The 21,077-nt window shown below is 44.2% G+C and overlaps 1 protein-coding gene across 1 annotated transcript; it reads left to right on the top strand.

Annotated features, from left to right (window-relative positions):
- The first annotated feature begins 53 nt into the window (after nucleotides 1-53).
- On the top strand, nucleotides 54-17,763 carry shmt2 (serine hydroxymethyltransferase 2 (mitochondrial)). Its single transcript, XM_040203962.2, has 12 exons — nucleotides 54-289; nucleotides 5,868-6,062; nucleotides 8,359-8,438; nucleotides 9,459-9,659; nucleotides 9,860-9,941; nucleotides 11,196-11,318; nucleotides 12,922-13,061; nucleotides 13,221-13,383; nucleotides 13,725-13,824; nucleotides 15,163-15,318; nucleotides 15,980-16,087; nucleotides 16,314-17,763. The coding sequence occupies exons 1-12, from the start codon at nucleotides 257-259 to the stop codon at nucleotides 16,439-16,441; spliced, it is 1,509 nt and encodes a 502-aa protein (XP_040059896.1). The 5' UTR covers nucleotides 54-256; the 3' UTR covers nucleotides 16,442-17,763.
- The last annotated feature ends 3,314 nt before the right edge of the window (nucleotides 17,764-21,077 follow it).

Genomic DNA, 21,077 nt, shown 5'->3' with positions numbered 1-21,077 from the left:
AATATTGAATTACTTCTACCGCTAAAAAAAAAAGAGAGAAGAAGAAGAAGAACGAGAGCTACAGTAGTACGTGTAACTATTAAACGCACTACTGGCGTGCGTAATTTCCTATCAACAAACCTACATTTCCCAACAGCCCTTTCGGTGAGCCAAACGCAACCCCACGTGGCCAGCGTCTTGAAACAGCCCGTCCGGAGCCCGCCAGCTGTGTGTCGCCTGGCTGCTCTGCTTCTTCCCCGGCTTGAGAACTGGAAACATGCTGTCCTTCGCCCTGAGACGAGTGACGCGGGTACGTGTGTTGTTTCAGGCCGCTGTCAATGTTTCATTCACGGAGTGTTTGAGTTGGGTTAGTTAACTGTACGCTGGAAGCGTTAAGCTAGTTTTACGTCAATACGGATACCTGGGGTTTTGGGGGCGAGTGGGGGGTATTATACTGCCCACCTGTGAGCAAACAAGCCCCCCAAATGTAACACGATTGCGTCATCCGAACGCCTGCTATCTGTTCACCGTTGTTCATATTTCGCATTTGGAATGTCGGTCGCGTGTTAGCCGACAGGCTAGCAGGCTAGCTCTCGGTGCACGTTATGTATTCGCTGCAGCTGTGATGATGCAACAGCGACTGCTCAGTTTCATCATGTGGCAGAAACAGCGCTGAGCACCACGCGTCTCCCACAACGCCACATGTAACGACATGTTTAGGGACGGAAGCTGGGTGAAGCTGGATGAAATGAGATCATAAATCACATTCGCTTTTATTTTGAGGAGTCGAGCCGCAGTGATGATAATGCTGTTATCCACTTTGAACGTTATCCCCTAATAATAACGTTCAAAGTGCAATGTGAAGTACACTGAGGGGAGAACCGAGGAAATATTTAACTTTCTGCTTTGAGACAATTCTGTAACCGGTGCTTGCGGTGTTTGTCAAAGCAGTCGTCATTAAGATTAATTGCATGTATTTGAAGTTCAGTATAACGCTTGCTCAGTTTAAGGGCACAATTGCAATTGGTGCACTTTCTAAACGCAATCCATAAAAAATGATAACCTCCAAATATGTATTACTAGTTTGTTAACATGACTTTATACTTCAATGAAATACTTTGGCACAGGGTTACTAATTAACTGTACATCTGTGCTTAATTACAGAACTGCATTGCAATATAAACCTTTTTTTTATTTATTAATTCAGTTTCCCTATTAGGATGATTGTATCCCACTTGATAAAACCATTTTAATGACCTGTTATTTGAACAACGTACCAAGCAGTATCATTTGACGAGGTTATAAAGTAAGCGGCTTGGTTAGTTAAAGCATCAGGGTGACGTTGTTGGAAACATGAAGTTAGTTGAGGGCTATTAATATCCTAGTTTTGAACTTTTATTAAGTGACCCATTTTGGAGAGGGTGCAAATTCCACGCGGTTTCTCGGAAACAACTAGGCTACGGCACGTTGGTGCCAACATTTTGTGGCATGTATTCAGACCTAGTTTTACAAGTCTCTGTCAGCGGGTTTGAAGTTTCCTATTAATCAGACACTAAAATGATTCGCATGCGTGCATGCTTTTCCTATTGGCGGTAATCGGTTACGGGTCTTTATTAGATTTCAGAAGGACTCACAAGACCCTTTTTTTCTTTTTTTTTAGTTCAGGAATGCCACGGCCTCATAGTGTGTGTGGTGTGTTGTGTGAGAGAGAAAGATCTCAGGCCCTCTGCTTTTTTTTCTTGTTGCTTTTAATGAGTGAAGATCAACTTTTGAAGTTGTGCTGCATTGTGTGTAAATATCACACAATGCAGCATTAAAATGTCCAGGTTTCATTTAGAGGTTTTCATTCCTGCTTTTGAGAAAGGGATAAAACTCAGGCAGCATCATCTCTGTACTGTTTAAACGTAAAATAACGAAACGATAGTGTTTGCAAGGATTGCAGGACAGAGAAATGCTTGAACATCTCAAACTTTATGGGCTGCTGTGCTGAATACTCTGATTTGAAAGAGGTCGTTTCCTTTCTGCTACTGCTTGATAATAACTTACTGGTCTGACCTGAGCTGACTGGCTGCAGCCAGACGAGAATGAAAGTCAACATGCTGTGATGTAACCACAAAACCTGCATCGATACACACAAAGACAGAAAAAACTATTAACCTACCACTCGTCTTCTGGCTTTTACCAAATGTCGATGCCGGACAAAATGTTTGGTGTTAAATGTGAAAAGTAACAACTGTGTATCTTAAGACGTGTTGTGTACTAAAGGGAAAACCAGCAGTAACTCTGGGTCATTAAGGATGAACCGTATGAATAAATCGTTTGGTAGTCAAAATCAATACTTAAAGTACTCAAACTTATTTGTTTTTTGGTGGTGAGCGGACCTGCTGCCCCGCAGAGTTTGCCGCGTAACTCCTCGCGCTTCTGTTTGAAGTTCTGAGGCAAAGACTTTCAGGAACATTTCCAACTTTTGTCAAAAGTTAGTCACCACAGGAGAATGTTTTAGTTTTCATCTATATGTTGTTAACCAGCTGAGTGGTGTTTGTGCAATCAGTATAACCCAACCATATACTCGTTGAGGTAAAATGTATTTTTCTACTCTAAATTTAAACAAATAGTTTTGCTGTCGTTTTCTGATCTAACTTATGTTGGATTTTTCAAAACCAAAAAAACCTCAATAGCACTCGGCTCCTCTTTGTTCCGGATATCCGTTCTCTATATATATTTATTTATTTATTTATTTATTTATTTATTTATTTATTTATTTATTTTTGATATAACAAACCCTGCACTTGACGGGATAATGAGAGGCTTGTGGTCACAGGTGACCTCAGGCGCTCTCCCACAACGCCAGCATCTGGCCTCCCTGAGGCAGCAGGAAGGCCGGTGTGGAGCTCCATCGCCACAACGGGCGCCGGGGAATGATCGCTGCATATGTGCCGTTCCACCGCCTACACCTCCCCTAGATTGGCTTTGTTGCCGTCATCGCTTTCTGTCTCCCGATTGTCTCCTTGACAACCCTTTGACCCGAATACAGTGGCGTCGCCGCGGACTCGGCCTCCGTCCCTTCACGCCTCTGCGCCCCGTCCAGATATCTCGGCCTACTGTTATCTAGACAGACGGACGGCCCTGCTATTACTCAGTGACGGGCAAAGAGGCAACTGCTCCGTCGGGCTGACGGATGCTGCTGCCCTGTTGACACTTCGTCTCTCAACCCTTACATATGGTCGTTTTTTTTTTTTTCCCTTCAGCGTCTCCTCTCTGGTCCTTTTTTCTGCTTTGCTTCTGTTACCTGGCTGATTGTTGTTTGGCGCAGCCGCTGATGGACAGCAGTCATCTGTAAAATGGACCCGCATCATCAGCTGCTTCAGGAAATGGGCAAAATAATACAGAGCCGGGGATTAATGAAACGATTTTCTCTCTTCCCTTGTCTTCCTCTGCTATTTTGTCTGTGGACACAGATGTTTGACAGGAAACACAAACTGCCAACCATTACCTTTATCATTGTCACTCATACGCAGTGCATCTGTGACTGCCGTTATCTGGTGCGAGCCGCCCAGGTCGGCGTGGCCCTTCCCGCCCCTTTTCTCCCCTGCAAGTCTTCATCGCGCTCACCTTCAAACGGGGGCGTCGTCTGCCGCCTAAAAATAGCCCGGCTGTGACATGTTCAGTGCCTCTACGCCGGCTCTCACTTTTCCTTGGATCGGTTTATCTTGTGTTTTATTAATTAATCTTCCGAGATGAGGCCGACCGCCGGGACCGACCCGCGTGTTGGTTTAAGCTCCGCGCGTTTGGGCGGCGTGGATGTGATGGCAACGACGACGACGAGGGGGGGGGGGGGGACTAATATAAATGCCACATGAGTGCGACTTGGCTGAGCGTGCTTTGAGTGACAGGATGGGGGCGGGGAAAGGAAAGCTGGGACGAAGGAGGGGGGTGGGAAGTTACCCGTGTCTGTCTGGAAGTGTTGGCTTCTTTCGGGTGTTTCTGCCGCTGCGTTCCAGAGCCTCGGTGCGCCGCAGCAGAAGTGCAGACAGCGAAGGACAGTCCCCGTCAAGATTTAATGACCCGTGTGATTCCTCAGCGAGAAACTCTTCCTCAAAGGCGGCCCGACCCGTCTCCCCGGGCCTCCGTCCCCTCCAGAACCTCCTCCCTCCTTTTCCACCAACGACACCGCCGCTGGTGACAGAAGGCCAGAATGAAAACTGCTGGAGATCGGCCATTAATGTGCAGGTTGGCTCCCTGGATGCGTTGCCCACCGCTCCCTCTGGCCCCCCCCCAGGGAGCAGATGAGGAGGCGGAGTAGAGAGGATTGGGCCCAAGAGCGATGGCGTAGATAAACTATCTGCAAGGTGTTTCTTAGGATAAAGTGTTTCTTTTTACAAAAAAGGTTGAATTATAACATCACGGTTGGTCAAATTGCTTTTATTTTTTCCCAGCATTAAACATTTTTTCTCTTTAAAATCTGTCAAAAAAACCCCTAAAGTTGTTTTCTTTACTAGATTAACGGTGCCATAAAGCTGCAAAAAGTACCCAGACATGTCTTACGCCTTATGGAATCCGCGTGTACAGCTTCTTTCTCTTCTTTTTTGTATTCTGGGTGTCCTCATCCGACGCTGAGCATTGTGTTAATTGCTTTTTAATGGCGCTATTAAAGGGAGGTTGTCCCTCACACCCGAGCCCACCTGTACAGATGATAACTATGGGTTGGCAGTGGTGGGATTGATCCCAACACAGAGTCCTCATATTGTTGATTAAATGTCGGGAGTGAGCCACTGTATTGCTAAATGCTATCAACCTGTCAAGGTGGGGGGAGGGGGGGGGTTCTTTTGTATGTCGACAAAGGAACTGAAGCACAAAGTACCGCTAAAATACGCTTATTTAAGTTTTTATATCACCTAATGGAAGATATCTACCGTACGCAATACCAAGCCAGACATTTTAGTATTTGACTATTTCATCACATGCAGAGCACCCAAGAATCGGGGTGGAAGCCAATATCGGGTTCTTGTTGAGCTTTTAAAATAAGAGACTGTGGAAATTGGCGTGGACTCCGCCCACTCACGTGATCCGGCATTGCAGCAGCAGCAGAACTCGCCGGCCCCAGTCCAGATTAGATAAGCAGGAAGTGCTGAATCTGTTCTCTGTGTGCCTCCTTCGGCACACTGGGGCCGTAAAAGTCGGTTCCCCCAGTTTGTAGAAGTGCTGATAGAGGCATAATTGAACAACCACGCTGATTATTGATATCATGCAAACACTCCAGTTTTCTAATTATGCCGAGCTTGAGTGGAGGAACAGAGGAGGGGACTTGAAATGTCTCCTTTTATATACGATAAATCAGGGTGTTACTTAAAATAACTAAATTATCAATTGGACCGTGTTGAAAACTATTGCCCCGTGTAACATCGCTCAATTACGTTCTGCCCACTCTTTATGGGTGTAGCCCCAGCTACTTTAATCTTCATGGATAAAAAAAAAGAGCTTTTAAAAAAAAAAAATACAGCATAAACATTCTCTATGGGCCCCTTATTATTTCCTGTTGCAGTGTTCTTTAATCCCACAGCTGACGGTAAGTAAAATTGGACAAAAGTCGTATCCTTAGCAACATAATGGGTATGATTTAAAATCAAAATTGCATCCTATTCTTTTCCACACAGCCACATTTTGAATGTTTCTCATTTTGTGGCTGCAACATTTCCGTTACCACACTTTCATCAAAGCAATGGCAATTTGCAGCAAAGTGGTTTTTGTTTTAAATGGGCAAATCTGGAGGATAAAAAAAGAAACATCTCCCCAAACTGTGGTCACGATAACCGCCTGTTATCTTGCTTTAGATTGGTCCTTCTCCCGCTCTCTAATCATGCCAAACCTTCCATCTTTCATGCCCACAGCCGCTGTGCCAACGAGCCCCGGTCCGTCTCGCTGTGCGTGGCCAGCAGTCCCAGGCCGCCTCCCCCCGGATGGTGGATGAAGATCGTCCGTGGACGGGCCACGAGAGCCTGGCGGAGGACGACCCCGAGATGTGGGATCTGCTGCTGAAGGAGAAGGACCGGCAGTGCCGCGGACTGGAGCTCATTGCGTCGGAGGTGAGACCCCTCGCTTGACGTCGGCGACCGGTTACGTACATTCGACTTGATGGAGCCGCTAACGGAGGTGCGAGATGTTGTAGATGTGTCTTTGAACGGCACGGAGTTCACGTGTTAGCAGATAACTTTGAATAACAAAGGAGTATATTTTTTTCAGTCAGTCAGCCTTTAATGCAAAACAAAGGCTGTGCCATATTCTTCTGATCGAGTTTGCTCTGTTATCAAAAACACTGCTGGCAGCAGTGATAGAAAATCCCTTACTGGTGGTTCATCAGGGCTCAGTCTGTAGACGCATTAGGCACAGCGCATCCAGTACAAAATGATATGTTGAAATACATGCACTGCAAGTGTGTTCATTCTTTGAGTTTATTCAGAATGCATCACCCTGTTGTATGTTCTCAAAGCACTAAATGTTTGTTCTTTTTTTTAACGTTTAGGGGGCCTTCTATGACAGAGAAACAAACCTGTATATCAAGCAGATATCATTAAAATTAATTCATGTTATTCAAATGTATGAATGTATGTTTCTAAATAGTGAAAAAGCTCACATCATGCAGTACTTTTTATGAGCCAAATCTTTAGATGTGGGTTCCTCTTTGTTTCCATTCTGAAGCTGGATGGTGTGAAATGAAAAATACTTACTCTTCAAAAGAGCAGAAGAGGTTTTATCTTGTGTTGTTCTTTCTCTCTGTGTGTTTCTCCTCTGCCACGCTAGTTATTCAGTTGAGTACACCGGCCCACTCGCTGCTGTAAGATACAGCTGATATCTTCATTCTGCCTCCTCCCCACCTCACTCTGCGAAGGCGCACCACAGTAACCACTCAGGAAGGCATTGCTTTAAGGAAAAGATACACACACACACACGCACAGTGAGAAGTAAATGTATTTCCTTTTAAAATATATGCAGAGTTTTCTGCGTGACGGACAGACGCAGCCAAGCTTTTATTGCAGCTGTTATCTCTCTTGGTCTCCTCTTGGCTTCTAGGTCAAGCATTAGCATAACACCACACACACACACAGACACACTTGTGTGTGGTAATAAACAGAAGGAGTGTTGTGTCAGTGGCCCGTACCAAAAGAGGTTTCCATGGTTACTTACTGTTACAATGGAGTCAGGGCAGCATGTGGTCACTCCAAATGCATTTGAGCAGGTCGGTATCATTTAAAAGCAAGAGTCCAATGGGGTTGGATGCATTGAAACGTGGCCTGTTATTTATAGCATATTTGTATATATGTTCTTCACACGCATAGCTGCTTACAGGAGGCCGATATTTAGCATAATCTGACAAATCTGCCATACACATTTGTAGAATAATCTTGTGACGAGGAGAGAAGAAGGCTGACACGCGGATCGGTTGCTGCAGCAACATTTTGAGACTGGTTGAATAACTTTTCTGCATTTTCTCCAGTATGCGCAAAACACGTTTCTACTAACGGCAACACTTTACCTCCTCCACATTTTAAAGATGGGTATCTGACACGGATCAGTGGGGTACAAGATGAGCAGGAAGTTGTCACAGCTGATTTCTCAAACCGGCTGGTCACAGATTGAGTTTTGAACATAATTCTGATACGATTTGTAATATTGAATACAATGTTATCAATCCCCACATGCATATACAGGACCTCAGATCTGCCATGTAATGTCTCTATAAATATTTTTATAACACCCTAAAAAATCCCACTTATCACATATTGAACATTTGTAAAGCCACAACCAAGTTTAAAAAAAAATAATTTGTCAACCAAAATGTTTACGTATATCTGAAATTAAATTGAATTAAATTAAATTGTCTTAACATAGGGAATCTAATATATATATATAGAGGTCCAATACAATGGAGGAATTATTATTTTTTTGTATATCAGGCTAGTCACATTTGTTAGTGAGCGCAAAAGTGACTGATATTCTATTTTAAAGATACATTTTTAACTTGTCTTTTAATCAGGACGTAGACCAAATATGAGAACAATTAGAAACAAACCAGACATGCAAAAGTGTCTTTCTTCTGTTGAAAAATGTTTTTAGAAAAAAGGCATCACCAGTTAATCTCCGCATGTGTATAAAAGTTTATCACGTTATCTTGTGTCCTCAGCAGCGAGGCGATAAGCATCGTGAAGTGCGGAGTGTTAGTCCATGGAAGTCCACAGGTTCGATACTGTAATGATTGCCTTTGGCTGGAGGGGGATTTCTCACTATCACTTAACGGACTTTAATTTGCCGTCCTTGTCCCTTCTGTCCATTGCAGACATTGATCTGTGTGTGTTTGCTTTTTTGTGTGTTCTCACCACGCAGAATTTCTGCAGTCGAGCGGCTCTGGAGGCTCAGGGCTCCTGTCTGAACAACAAATACTCTGAAGGATACCCAGGGAGAAGGTGAGCGCCTTTATGCAGCCACACCCAACGAACCCTCGTGGTGTTCTCTGCTTCAGGGTATTCGTTACATTCAAGCGCGCACACAGACACATGCATGGTTTATACAGTGTTATAATGGAGCATACCAAGTCAATAACCCACAGCGACTTCTTTGCCAAATACAATTCATGAAGAATTCAGTGTCCGGCCGGCAGTTTCCATATTTTCTTCTGTTAATTCACAATTATCAGTCGCAAATAGAGCGCTGACCTGATTTTCGACGGCTTCTCTTCTGATGCCTTTTGATTCCTGGAATACAAGTCTACCGTGAATGTCCCTTGCACTGGATGCTTTTGATATTTGTGTGTGTGTGTCCACCCCCACATCCTACTCATCTGCTGTTTGCACTTAAATGCACTGAAACAAAAGGATGATCTCTCAGAGTGAGTGGTTTGTAAAGTAGCCATCAGTTGCTCATTCATCTGTAACTGGAAAGGTTCGAGCGTTCTCACCTGAGATGTCCCCCGATTTGCTGGGATGGTTTCTGGGGCTGACGTTGGTCTAAATTGAAACACTTGGATCAGAGCGTTTGCTTCTGGTCTGTGAGGAAAATGGAAAAATGTAAGCGGTAAAAAACATGAATAATGAGCATATAACATTATAGGCTATTTATGCTAGGCCACTAGAACTTTACTTCAAACGTTCAAAGCTTTCATTAAGGCCTCTTTTAACACTATTCACATAATCAAAGTTAAGCTATACAATATTTTTGCAGTTGGTGACTCTTTGAAATAAAATCAGGACTCTAAACTGAATGATGATATTACACAGAAGTGGCTAAATGTATAAATCGCTAACTAACAAGTTAAAAAGGTGATGACAATAAAAAAAAAATTAAACACACACGGTTTTTAATTATTTTTTTTATTGCTGCCCCCAAGTGGCCAAAACCCCCCACTTGACTCTCATTAGAGCTTAATTCAGGTTGTCATCTGCGTGCGCTGCATCTCTCACTAAATGGCCCGGTGGCGTCTCCCTCAGATACTACGGTGGAGCGGAGGTGGTGGATCAAATCGAGCTGCTGTGCCAGAAGCGCGCCCTGGACTCCTTTAACCTGGACCCGGCTCTGTGGGGGGTCAACGTCCAGCCGTACTCTGGTTCCCCCGCTAACTTTGCCGTCTACACGGCGGTGCTCAAACCGCACGACCGCATCATGGGCCTGGACCTGCCCGACGGAGGACAGTGAGTGGTCGCCCACCGCTTTCCTCTTTGTTCTCCACCTGTAGTCTCTTATCCTCACAATGCAGCCTCTGCACCTAAAAAAAAACAAAAAAACAAAAAAAACATCCAATTGGTTTCCAGCTCAGGAAACTTTGTGTTGCTGTCTGTTTGTTTGTTTTGTCTTTTTCTGACCGCTGACGCTTTGCTCTTTCTCACCCCAGTCTGACTCATGGCTACATGTCCGACGTGAAGAGGATCTCTGCAACCTCAATCTATTTTGAGTCCATGCCCTACAAGCTAAATGTAAGTAAACAGCCCAGGTTTGATCATATTTCCTATTTAAAAACAATGCCTAATGTATTAGGCATGTTATGTTTTCCTATCCCATTTCCTTATTCCGAGTCCGTCGGTTTATAAACCGACCAGCGCATGAAACGGCCCACGTGTGTTTGAGCCTTCAGGCCTCTCGGATGTGTAAAGCTCGCCCGTGCAGAGCGCTGCTTGTTGTGCTGCAGCGCTCCGTACAATCCTTCAGTTGTATTATTGATCCTCTCTCTGACTCAGTTTTTCAGTCGGTTGGAAATTGCGCCGGCATTTGTGGACAAACCTCAGGAATACTTTGCTTCCACCGGCATTGAAATCTGTAGAACCAGCCTACCACAGACATGGGCGCATCGTGTTTTATCCGGCGGGGTGGGGTCACCGTTGTGTGGTGGGGTTCGCAGCGGCTGATGGATGGCCGCGACAGTCTCCGTGTCCAGACCTGCTGATGTATGGGCAGGCGGGACCCCTCTGCGAGAGAGATAATGGGAAATCGACAGGCTGGCCAGCACCACTGGCTCTGTCTTCACAATGAGCAGCTTGATGGAGTGAGGGGGCATCCGTAGATGTGCTCTGGAGATAGGAGATTATCAGGTTGTCTAAATAAAGCTTTCCATCCCTTCTTTTTTTTTCTTTCTTGTCCGTGTCTCTTATTTTCCATCCTTTCTGTCTCCCACTGTTTTCCTGCCGTCTTTGTCTCCCCGTACGGTCTTCTCTGATGCTTGGGAGAAGGAGTGGACTGTGGGAGCTGGAGGTTCAGGCGCAGGACGCGCTTTTCATTCGCCCCATTTCATGTGACTCAGATCTTCGACCCCCAGATAATGGAGTGTCTAACATATCTCAAATTTCTTATTTCAATAAAAAAAGGGCAGAACCTCTGATCTGCTCAGCCTCATCCTGCCGAGTAGGTCCCTGAAAGGCTGAATTAGGATAAGTAGGGATGCATTTCTGCAATTGCTCAATCTTCTCCATTGATGCGATGGGTAGAAATGTTCCCCTTGATGACTTCCTTCCCCTTTTTAAGGCAGCCAAAGTACTTTGCAGCCGCTGCTCTTAATGGGGAGAAAAAAACAACCTATTTTGTGTTGATATGTTTGCTCTTCATCTGACAACTTTTTCCTCATCCCTTTGTCCTTTTGTTTTTTTTCTCCTCCTGACCTCAACTCTCCTTAATATTCTCACGTTCATCCTCCATTTCTTCTCTCTCAATCGGTGTCCCTCTTCATGTCTCCACAGACGACAACCGGACTCATAGACTACGACCAGATGGAAATGACGGCCAAGCTGTTCAGGCCCAAGCTCATCATCGCTGGCACCAGCGCCTACGCCCGCCTCATTGACTACGCCCGCATCAAGAAGGTGTGTGTGCGTTGCTCTACCTCATCCTCTCCTGCTGCCTCTTCTCTCATTCAGCAATATGAAGGTCAGAGCCTCTTGTTCCTCTTGTCTTAAAGTCAGTCAACCTTTTCCTCTGAACTGTGACACACACACACACACACACACCTGCTCCTCTTAGCTGGTGAGGATCAATACAAACCAAATCTTCACTGATTCCTTTGTCTGAGACCGCCAACGCCGACCAAATTCTGCTGTCGGTTTGTCCTCACAACGCACACTTTCTGTTGCCCACTCATCCGAACCGAGCGCCGTACACTCGCGCGGACTCGTGCGTGCAAGGCAGCTAACTTTTTAACGGCACACTTCACTGCTCTCTCTGGCGGCGCACAAGAGGCCCCTTTTTCGTCTGTTTTGTTTCACCCACCCGCTGATTCACTTCATTCACTCCATGACTGCTTCCCCTTTTGTTGCTGCGGAGCCCCACTTTAGCTGGTGCTGTCAGATGGAGAGTCCCGTCATTACGCCGCTGTGTGTTTTTATTAAGCACCATAACCGCTTTGCCACTAGGCCTGAAGTGGGGCCATATTTTTGGCTTGGCATTTCTCTGTGGAACCGTTTACTGTTTTATGGCCGAATCTGCCGAGCCGGGCTCCTCTCCAGATTTTCAGTGTCGTTACCTAGATTTAAGCTGCCTTTTTTAGATTTATTTCATTATTGCCGTTCATCAGCTATTGCACATCAGCCCCTTGAGTTCTCGACCCCCCCCCCCCAGTGACCCCGCTGTCCATGCTCCCTCTAATAAACATGTGCTGATCCAGTTCAGATACGAGGGGAAAGGAAGATTGTCATGATAGTGGATATTAATTGGAACACTCAAAACATGGTTTACTGCCCTGATCATTCGCCAGTGAGTCATATTCAAGTTAACGGGATATTTATTGTTTTTGCTTTTCAAATGAAGGCCAGCAAGAGACTGAAAGGATTTATTGAATTACACTGTAATATTTCAGACCTGAAGACTGCCGAGGAGTAATAAAAGCAGCGCCTCCTTGAAATATCTTCCCCTTGAGAACACAGCTGCTGCTCATGGATGTTGAGTTACCATTAAAAGCGTAACCAGGGTAACATTTAAATGTGTTCGCATCAAGATATTTCAGACCTTTTTAATATTACTATTTGACTGAGCCCTGTTAAATACAATGTGCGGCACAGTTGGGGCACTGATGACACAGATTGAGGCACATTTAGATTTGTAGTGTTTACAATAACTATACTGGTCTCTGGTAGAACTCTGCCGGCAATAATTCATGCATAAATATACATAGTTATATTGGTCAGTTTACATTTTTTCTCTGCTCCAGATTTGCCATTTGATATTTGGCGCAAATGGTTCGTGGGCAAATACGGAAATGTTACTTCAGTCCAGCGAAACAGCAGTTTCACTTGTAAAGGATCAGACTGGTTCCCCCCGAAAGAAGTAAACCGTTTGGAAGTGTCAAAGAGGTCGTACACTTCAGACTACTGCCGTAATGACGGATGACTACGTTTATGGTTTAAAGATTTAGAAAAGGCGTAAATATAATTTTGATTGAATGCATTTGTTTCTTCCCTCCTTCACCCTCAGCTGTGCACTGACATCAAGGCCTACATGCTTGCTGATATGGCCCACATCAGCGGCCTGGTGGCAGCCGCAGCCGTCCCCTCCCCCTTTGACCACGCGGACCTGGTCACCTCCACCACGCACAAATCCCTCCGAGGAGTCCGGTGAGAATAAGACATGACCCTTTAAAATGTCATTCAAACCGCAGCATCTTAGGAGTTTGCTATATTTCCATTAATGGCACCTGTGATGGTTTTTGATTCCCTTCTAATGAGATGGCCGATGAAAATGCTTTGGTCCGGTAATTAGTCTGTTCTGTTCAGGGCCGGCCTCATCTTCTATCGCAAGGGTGTTCGCTCAGTGGACAAGAAGGGGAAGGAGATCATGTACGACCTCGAGGACAAGGTCAACTTCTCTGTGTTCCCCTCCCTGCAAGGTGGACCACATAATCATGCCATCGCTGGTGTGGCTGTGGCACTCAAACAGGTCAGCATAACACACTGGCTCGCTATCTCCACTGAAACGGCATCGCTACTGACGTAACGCTTTTACTAACGGGAGAAACTAAATCTTACCATGTTGTGCTTGACGAAGGAGCTTGTTCCATGAGATTCCGTCTGTTGCATGTCTTCAAGTGTGAACTATCTGGATCTTAATGCTGTGCGAGAGATCTTTTTGGATGGAATCCAGTAAAGAGGATGGAACAGTCAGCACAGCAGGATGTGATTGTTTTCTTGATATCTGATTATAATTTCTGGCCCCTGGCTGGAAGAAAAGCAAACCCTTAACTTCAGTCCTTCTCTCATGTTGAACCTGTGTGTGTCCAGGCCCAGTCGCCCTTGTTCAAGGAGTATATCTCCCAAGTACTAAGGAACGCCAAGTCCATGGCTGCAGCTCTTCTCAGCAAAGGCTACACCCTGGTATCAGGTAATCAAACTTGTATTAAACCATTGTTTCCTCTGTAACTCGCACGGAGACACTGGCTCAGCAAACGGCAGAACAAAAAACACCGTCAATGAAGAGCGATGTCCTGTCACAAAAGGCAAATTACATGACCGGGGGAAAAGGGGTTATTTAAATTCGCAACGTGCAAATAGGCAAATGCAGAGCGCAGCTGCCAGTCACGGAAGGAAAAGCTGATGAAAGTGGTCACTTTCTGCTTGTGAGCAAATGCTTGAATCTTGTAATCATTTAATCCGCTGGCCTCAGCTCTTTTTTTTTTTTGATGTATAGCCTTCAAGATACCCGAGAAAATACAATCGTGTCCTGTGCCTCCTGCATTGTGTGCGAGCTCCTTTTTTCAATCCCTTTTTATAGATGTTTCTGTGAATGTCAACAGGAAACTTGTAAAAAGGAGTGTGTACTTAAGTTTGTTACATAGACAGCTGGAGTCAAATGTATTTATTTCTTTATATACACACAGTTTTCTGTCCAACTAAAAGCACATTACTTAACTCGATGCAGTTTAATACAACAGTACTACCTGCACACGGCGTCTCTCAGGAACTTGTGACCTTTGAGCTAAACTAGTTAGTTTTTACAGCTCGAACCCACGTGTTCTTTTATTGATTTATTTATTGTCTTATTGGGGATGGGCTCAACATCTGCTTCCTACCCGAGTCCCTTTGTGCATGCGTGCCTTTCTGATTGGACAACACAAACCCCTCTAATGTGCATTAAAGCTTCTCTTGCACCAAGAAGCGCGGTCACATCTTTCTGCTCCCGTGAGGCAGAAGGAACACTCTGTCCCCTTTCTGCTGATTTGAGTCACCAAACTTGTTTTGATGATTTCTGTACCATTTATGATTTAGTTAGTAATAAATGCTTAATCACAAACACGTTTAAGACACCTTTCATTCTTCACAAGGACATTATCCACTTATTTCCACCACACTACCTATGTGACGGTTGTAATATTCTGCTAAGCTGCAGCCTCAGAAATGTTGCGTTGGGCTCAGTAAAACCGATCCATATACTGGATATGCAGCAAACATTTAACATAAACTGTGTTCAGATAAAAGTAAAGCCGGTATGCCGACAAATGCAGAATAACGGTGAAGCATCGGACGCCCTGACAAACTTTACCTCACGATACGTTGTCGTCATGGTTACCTGGTTTCACAAATCGAGTGGCGTTACCTCACCTGTGTAACTCTAATGTCCCGGTGGTCTGAGCAAAGGCTTTAAAAGGGGGGGCTTGTGCCCACAATGGTTTGGACTCTTGTCTTATTCAACGGTTTTCACTGCGAACGCTGAATGTTTCAGATGGGACCGACAACCACCTGGTCCTCGTTGATCTGCGGCCTAAGGGCATCGACGGTGCTCGGGCCGAGAGGGTGCTGGAGCTCGCGTCAATCACCGCCAATAAGAACACCTGCCCCGGGGACAAGAGCGCCCTGACTCCCGGGGGCCTCAGGCTGGGTAAGCAGCAGCTGCACCTCGGACCACATATCCTGAAATTATTTGTATATTAAAAAAATTGAAGATTATCTGTCTTAATATGATTGTCAGCAATTCAGCATTCTGTCATCAGAATTCAAACATATGGTGGAATGTTCTTTTGGTTGAATTCACTTTTCAATAAGCATCTTCACTTCATTTTAGTTTCACTCGCTTAAAAAAGAAAAAAATGTATTTGTGCATATGGAAATTAGTCAGCCAGCAATTAAGCCACGAGCACTGAGCAGATCATGATTAATTAAGCGTGTTTGAGTTTTTAATCATCTTCCAGGAAGTTCAGGAGCTCCACATCTACACTGCCGCATTTTTAGCATTGTCTTAAGGCGAGAAACTGCACTTATTACCTCCTCAGTGCTTTATTTGATTTGGTCCGCGCCGTAGCGACCCATCAGTCTCGCTCGTTTTGACCCTTCTGGAGTCTGTGGATTTATTGCTATTTGATATTTCAAGAAGCTTCAGGCTACCACTTTTTTTTTTTCTTCCTCCCCCAAATACCATATGGTTCCTAAATAGGATAAAATGCTGGTAAATGTATTAGAGGCAGTTAAACATTGCAGAAGGAAACGATTACCTGTCACAACGCTGTTTCAAGCGGCAGGTTTTGTGTTCTTCTCCGTCCCAGGTGCTCCGGCCCTGACGTCCAGGCAGTTCAAAGAAGCTGACTTTGTGCGCGTCGTCGAGCTCATGGATGAAGGCTTCAAGATCGCCTTGGATGTCAAGAAGAAGACCGGTGAGTCTGCCGTGAGAGGGGAGACCGGCGGCAATGTAGCAGTTTTTTAAACTATGTATCTATTAGAGAGGTAACAAAAGTACAATATGCTAAATGTGATTTTAAATTGTTGGTTGAGGAAACACAAGCTGACGCCAAAAGCCAAGTGGTGATGTAACAAGGGAGGCTAAATGTTTAAACGGGAAAGCTGATCCGTCTCGTTCTCCTCCTGCTGTCCTCCTTTTAGGAAAGCTCCAGGACTTCAAGGACTTCCTTCTCCAGGACCCGGAGACCGTGGCTCGCATTGCCGACCTGCGCCATCGCGTCGAAGCCTTCGCGAGGCCCTTCCCCATGCCCGGCTTCCACGACCATTAAACAAGCCACGTCGAGTGGGCGGGGCCATAACGGCCAGGTGGCGCAAAAGGAGACGCAAAATGTGACAATAGTGAAATGCGGTTGCTGCCTGTGAAAGTGCGGTGACCCCCCCCCCCCAATTAACATCTGGAGACCCTGTATTTTTTACAAATTGTTAATGTTAAAAAAAAAATGGATTCTCTGGTTTAAAGTAAAGAAACAATAAAATGTAAGATTTTGTAGAACTGAATAACCTATTTTTATTGTCTGCTTAAGTCTTTAATGTGGGTGCGTGAGAAGAAAGAAATAACATGTCAAATCAAACAACAACCAACAGCTCTCGGTGGCCACACTCTGTGACTTGATTGGTGTATAATTAGCTTTTTTTATAATGAGATACAGAGATGTCTTAATGCTGTAAAGAGTCTTAATGTCATTAATGTTTTAATTACATTCATGAGGGGAGATGTGGGCGCGATCGCCTCCTTTTCTGTTTACCAAACCAGGTACACGGGGAGACTTAATGTGTCTCTGCGTTCTGCCCTACAATGCTGTGCTGGCTTTTCATATTCATGGTTGGACTTTCTTTTTTTCTTTTTTTTTTGACTATCGGAAATGAACACAAAATGTTGTCAACATTATTTATGAAAGTTAGACCTTTTAAACTAAGCCGATGGAGTAGAAGTCAAATGAGTTGGACTAATCATTCAACCATTTAAACTGAAACCCTGTAAAGCAACAATGTTTACGACCCTTTAAAAAAATTAAATGTAAATAAACAACTTAGATAATAATGGAAAATGTATTTTTCCTTTTTGTTTTCTTTAAAAAGAATCAACCATGTAACTGCTATAATTTCATATAATATATAATTTGAAGCCTCCGATTACAGCTGATCTGTCGTACCACAAAGTATTTATAGTTCTGTCTGCCTGCTATTTCACAATGGGGTTCAATGATGGAAATTAAGACTCATCTTGATTTGAAGAAGAAAAAGCAAAGTGTGTGAAGCTCATGGAGTGGAAGTGTTGTCATTATCGCTGCATCAGTGAGGACGCCTGTTTTTACAGAACTATTGAGAAGAGAGTGTTAGAAATGTTGTGGTTACGTTCTTTCTTTGCGCAAAGCAGCTTCTAAAATCAACCAAATCATACGAGTTCTCCACATCGGACTAAGCATTGTCTAACTATTCCAATTAGTGTTTTCCTACAATGTTCATTCATCTGTTTATCATCGCCAATATGTTGCCAATCTTTTTCCTTTCAATACAGTTTACATTAACATTGTTTAACAGAACATTTTATTAACATTGAATTGGTCCTAATAAAATACAATAATGCATACTTAAGTTGTTTTGTTATTGACACTTATACACATCACTAATCACATATTTTCATTGTTCATATTAGCCATTGCAGAGTATTAGAAGAATGGCTTAGTGTCTGATATTTGTCGTGTATATTGATTATCTTGAAGTGTACTGCATATAGAAACAACATCCTACCAGACCTTAAAGTATCCGATCCTTCCCCACATAACTGTCTTTATACATCTGCTCCACTGAATGGAAATATTGCATCGTATTCTGCACTTGATTTGACATCTAGTTACTCTACTAAAACATATTTTAGACACAAATTTGATTATGAGCTTATAAAATAAGGATAGTTAAGTTCCTCCAACGCTGTTAGTCACTTTTATTTATAAGAAAGCATCAAAACTGCGGCACTGGGCGGCGTCTCGTTGCTAAGTGTTGGATTCAAACGAACGTTAATCTGATGGTGAACCTCCTTGTCGTACTCTGACGCTGCAGCTGCATTCATTCTAAACCGCGATGCTTCATCAACAAATGGGTGTTTCCTGCGACTCGGTGTGAGCTCACAGAATCTTTATTAATTGGATTTACCCGTTTCCTAAGTGCTGGACTATGGACGTGTAAACTAGGCCCTGTACAAGCGACTCAAACACTTCAGGTATTGGTTCGAACGGTGGAGCTCCGCTCACTGGTGACCGAGCTGCTGCATGTGAAGTGCTCGTACTGGCTGTTTGAGTTGCATGTACTGATTTCTGTTTGTTTGAGAAAAAAAAAACGCATGCACACACGTCTGGGCGTATGTGGAACAACGCATGTAAAGTCTTTGCAGCTGGGTTCGGATGTTGCTGATGAAAGCACATAGATTCCTGCCATATTTGGGTTCATACCTTTGGGATCTAATCCGTAAAAGGCCGTCAGTCGATTTTAGTGCAGTAAATAATTGCTGTACTCTGTTGAATTTGCATTTGGACCTGAACGTTGGGAGGAAGTCAGACCACTTCCCTCAGTGACTGTAGACAGTTCACACCTCTGGGTTGTTCACATTGGTAATTCATTAATATTTTAACATACTCTGCTTTACTCCTCTTGATTTGTCAAGAAGACACCGCTTCAAGTTTTTTGCGTTGGGGCCTAAAACTTAAACCAGAGACGGGGAAGTTTTCAGCATTAAGAAGCTACAACGCGTAAGCAAATAAGCACGCGAGCAACGTACACAGGCAGCATCATAATGTACTTGGGTGGAGCAATTTTAATGCCCCCTTGCACTTTTTCCTCGGCCGTTTTACATAATTGCGTCTTCTCTTCGCCCCCATGGGAAAGTTAACAAAAGAATTCTCCTCAGAAATGACACAGATGAGCGATATCTTTTAGCAGCGGAACGGATCGTAAAACCTCCCTGTGAAATGAATTGGTCCACAAGCCGGGAAAAAAAACGATGAAAAAGTACTCTTTGGCTCTAATTGTCGTAATTGTACACAGTATTACCCCATCTGGTACATTTTCTCATAATGTTGGTCATTCATCAAAGCCTCTGATCTGCCCCTCTGCTCCACACGCACAACAACACGCACACAATGTTTCAGATGAAAACATGATCAAATTCAGTTCTCTCTGGAGCTCATGTGACAATAAATCACGTCTGTTTAATGAGGGGGATGAATAAATGACAATGTCAGCAGTTCATTAGAAATGTGTCTTCACCCTCATATCTGTGTGTGTGTGTGTGTGTGTTGTGAGTCACAGAGTATAGTGTGCATCAATTATCACTTCCATACCCGTCACAATAATACCTGGCTCAGGTTGACATGAAAAAGGGTTCTAAATATAGCCGGGAAAAGCTTTATGTAGCGATGCTCAAAGTCATATTTAGACATCGAAGCCACACTAATGCGCTGTAATCGTCCCGTAATCAAACCCCAGGGCTCCCGGTGGCGTCTCCTCGGTGTGAACAGGTGTCGTCTCCATGCACCATAATCCTAATCCCCCCGTCCTAATCCCGCCACGCTGCTGCACCTGTTGTTTTGCCGCCGCGGCTAATAGCGCCGCGTTGATTCTGGTAACGCGCTGCTTCATCGGAGGTAAACAGAGCCGGTCAAAGGCCCGGCGACGAAGAAGAGGCCCCTCGCTCTCCCTCGGGGGGGGGGTTTCCCCTTCTTCTGCTACACTCTTCCACAAGATGCAAAGATGGGAAATCCCACCAGGTCCCAAAACGTGGGGCGGCACAAGAGAAATGGAGATTCTAAAGTATTCAGGCTTTCAGACCTTTATTGCTTTTTCAAATGTAAATTCTCACATAGATCCGCTTCTAATTTAACGTTGTCTCTGCCAACACTGTCCGTCACCTGTAGGGCCCCCGTTTGTGATCCAAGCAAATCTACAACGTGATACATTAATACATTAATGCCAATGCATTTCTCTTTCACACACTTTTCACACAGTCGCGTGCGATCTGAGGTCAACGAAGGGTCAAAATGTCTGCCGTGAAAAGAGCGTTAAACCTTCAGCTGTACTTGTGGAGTCGTTTTAGATTCACGGTGCAGACTAGAAAGTTTCTAGTTTCCTTCACTGCTGGATTAATGACACTATTTTACTCATCCATTTATTGTCTAGCAGTTCCAAGTGTGTGTGTGTGTGTGTGTGTGTGTGTGTGTGCACTGTAATAGGCAGTGCAATGGTGCATGTGTGTCTGAAAGAGATGCTTTCTACCTATTTTCTGCAAACATTTTGTCATACCTGCAGCATGGAGCCAGTAATTGAAACCATTTTTTTTTCTCACCTCTCCAACTTTATAGAAACTCTCTTTGCTCCTGAAGTTTGGAGGGATTCCAGCAACCAGACTGCCAATGCAGCACAATTCTTTGTCCTGCTTTTCACACACCGCTTTCCTCACGCCGTATATTATGAACACGCCGCCGGCTCTTTGGGGAGTTCGTACAGGCAGGATGCAGCATCGCACATTGCCGTGTTTTTCGGGGAGATATGCGGCTTGTTTTCTTTCTGCATCTGGCGTTGAGGTGTAGAGATCTGCGTTGGTCAGCTTCTTATCACGTGGATAAACGGGGATACAAGAGCATCGTGTCGCCATGATGCTACAGCAGCTGAAACGTATTAATCCATTCCTTTCGTTATTGGTTTATTCTTGCTCTATTTGACAGCTACAGAATAATTTGTTTTGAAAAGCCTTTAGAATAAAACGGCATGAATGTAAAGAGTGCGTGAAGCATGAGATATCTAGTTCTTTCTTTGCCTTGTAGACATGATAGTTCAGTAGGAATCTGTCATAACAATAATATAAGTGAGTATTCTTACTTTAGTTATCATATTTTAATATGAACACGTACA

This window comes from Gasterosteus aculeatus, chromosome 17 (assembly GCF_964276395.1).
Source record: "Gasterosteus aculeatus chromosome 17, fGasAcu3.hap1.1, whole genome shotgun sequence".
Lineage (NCBI taxonomy): Eukaryota > Metazoa > Chordata > Actinopteri > Perciformes > Gasterosteidae > Gasterosteus > Gasterosteus aculeatus.
This window is presented reverse-complemented; position numbering and strand designations above follow the sequence as displayed.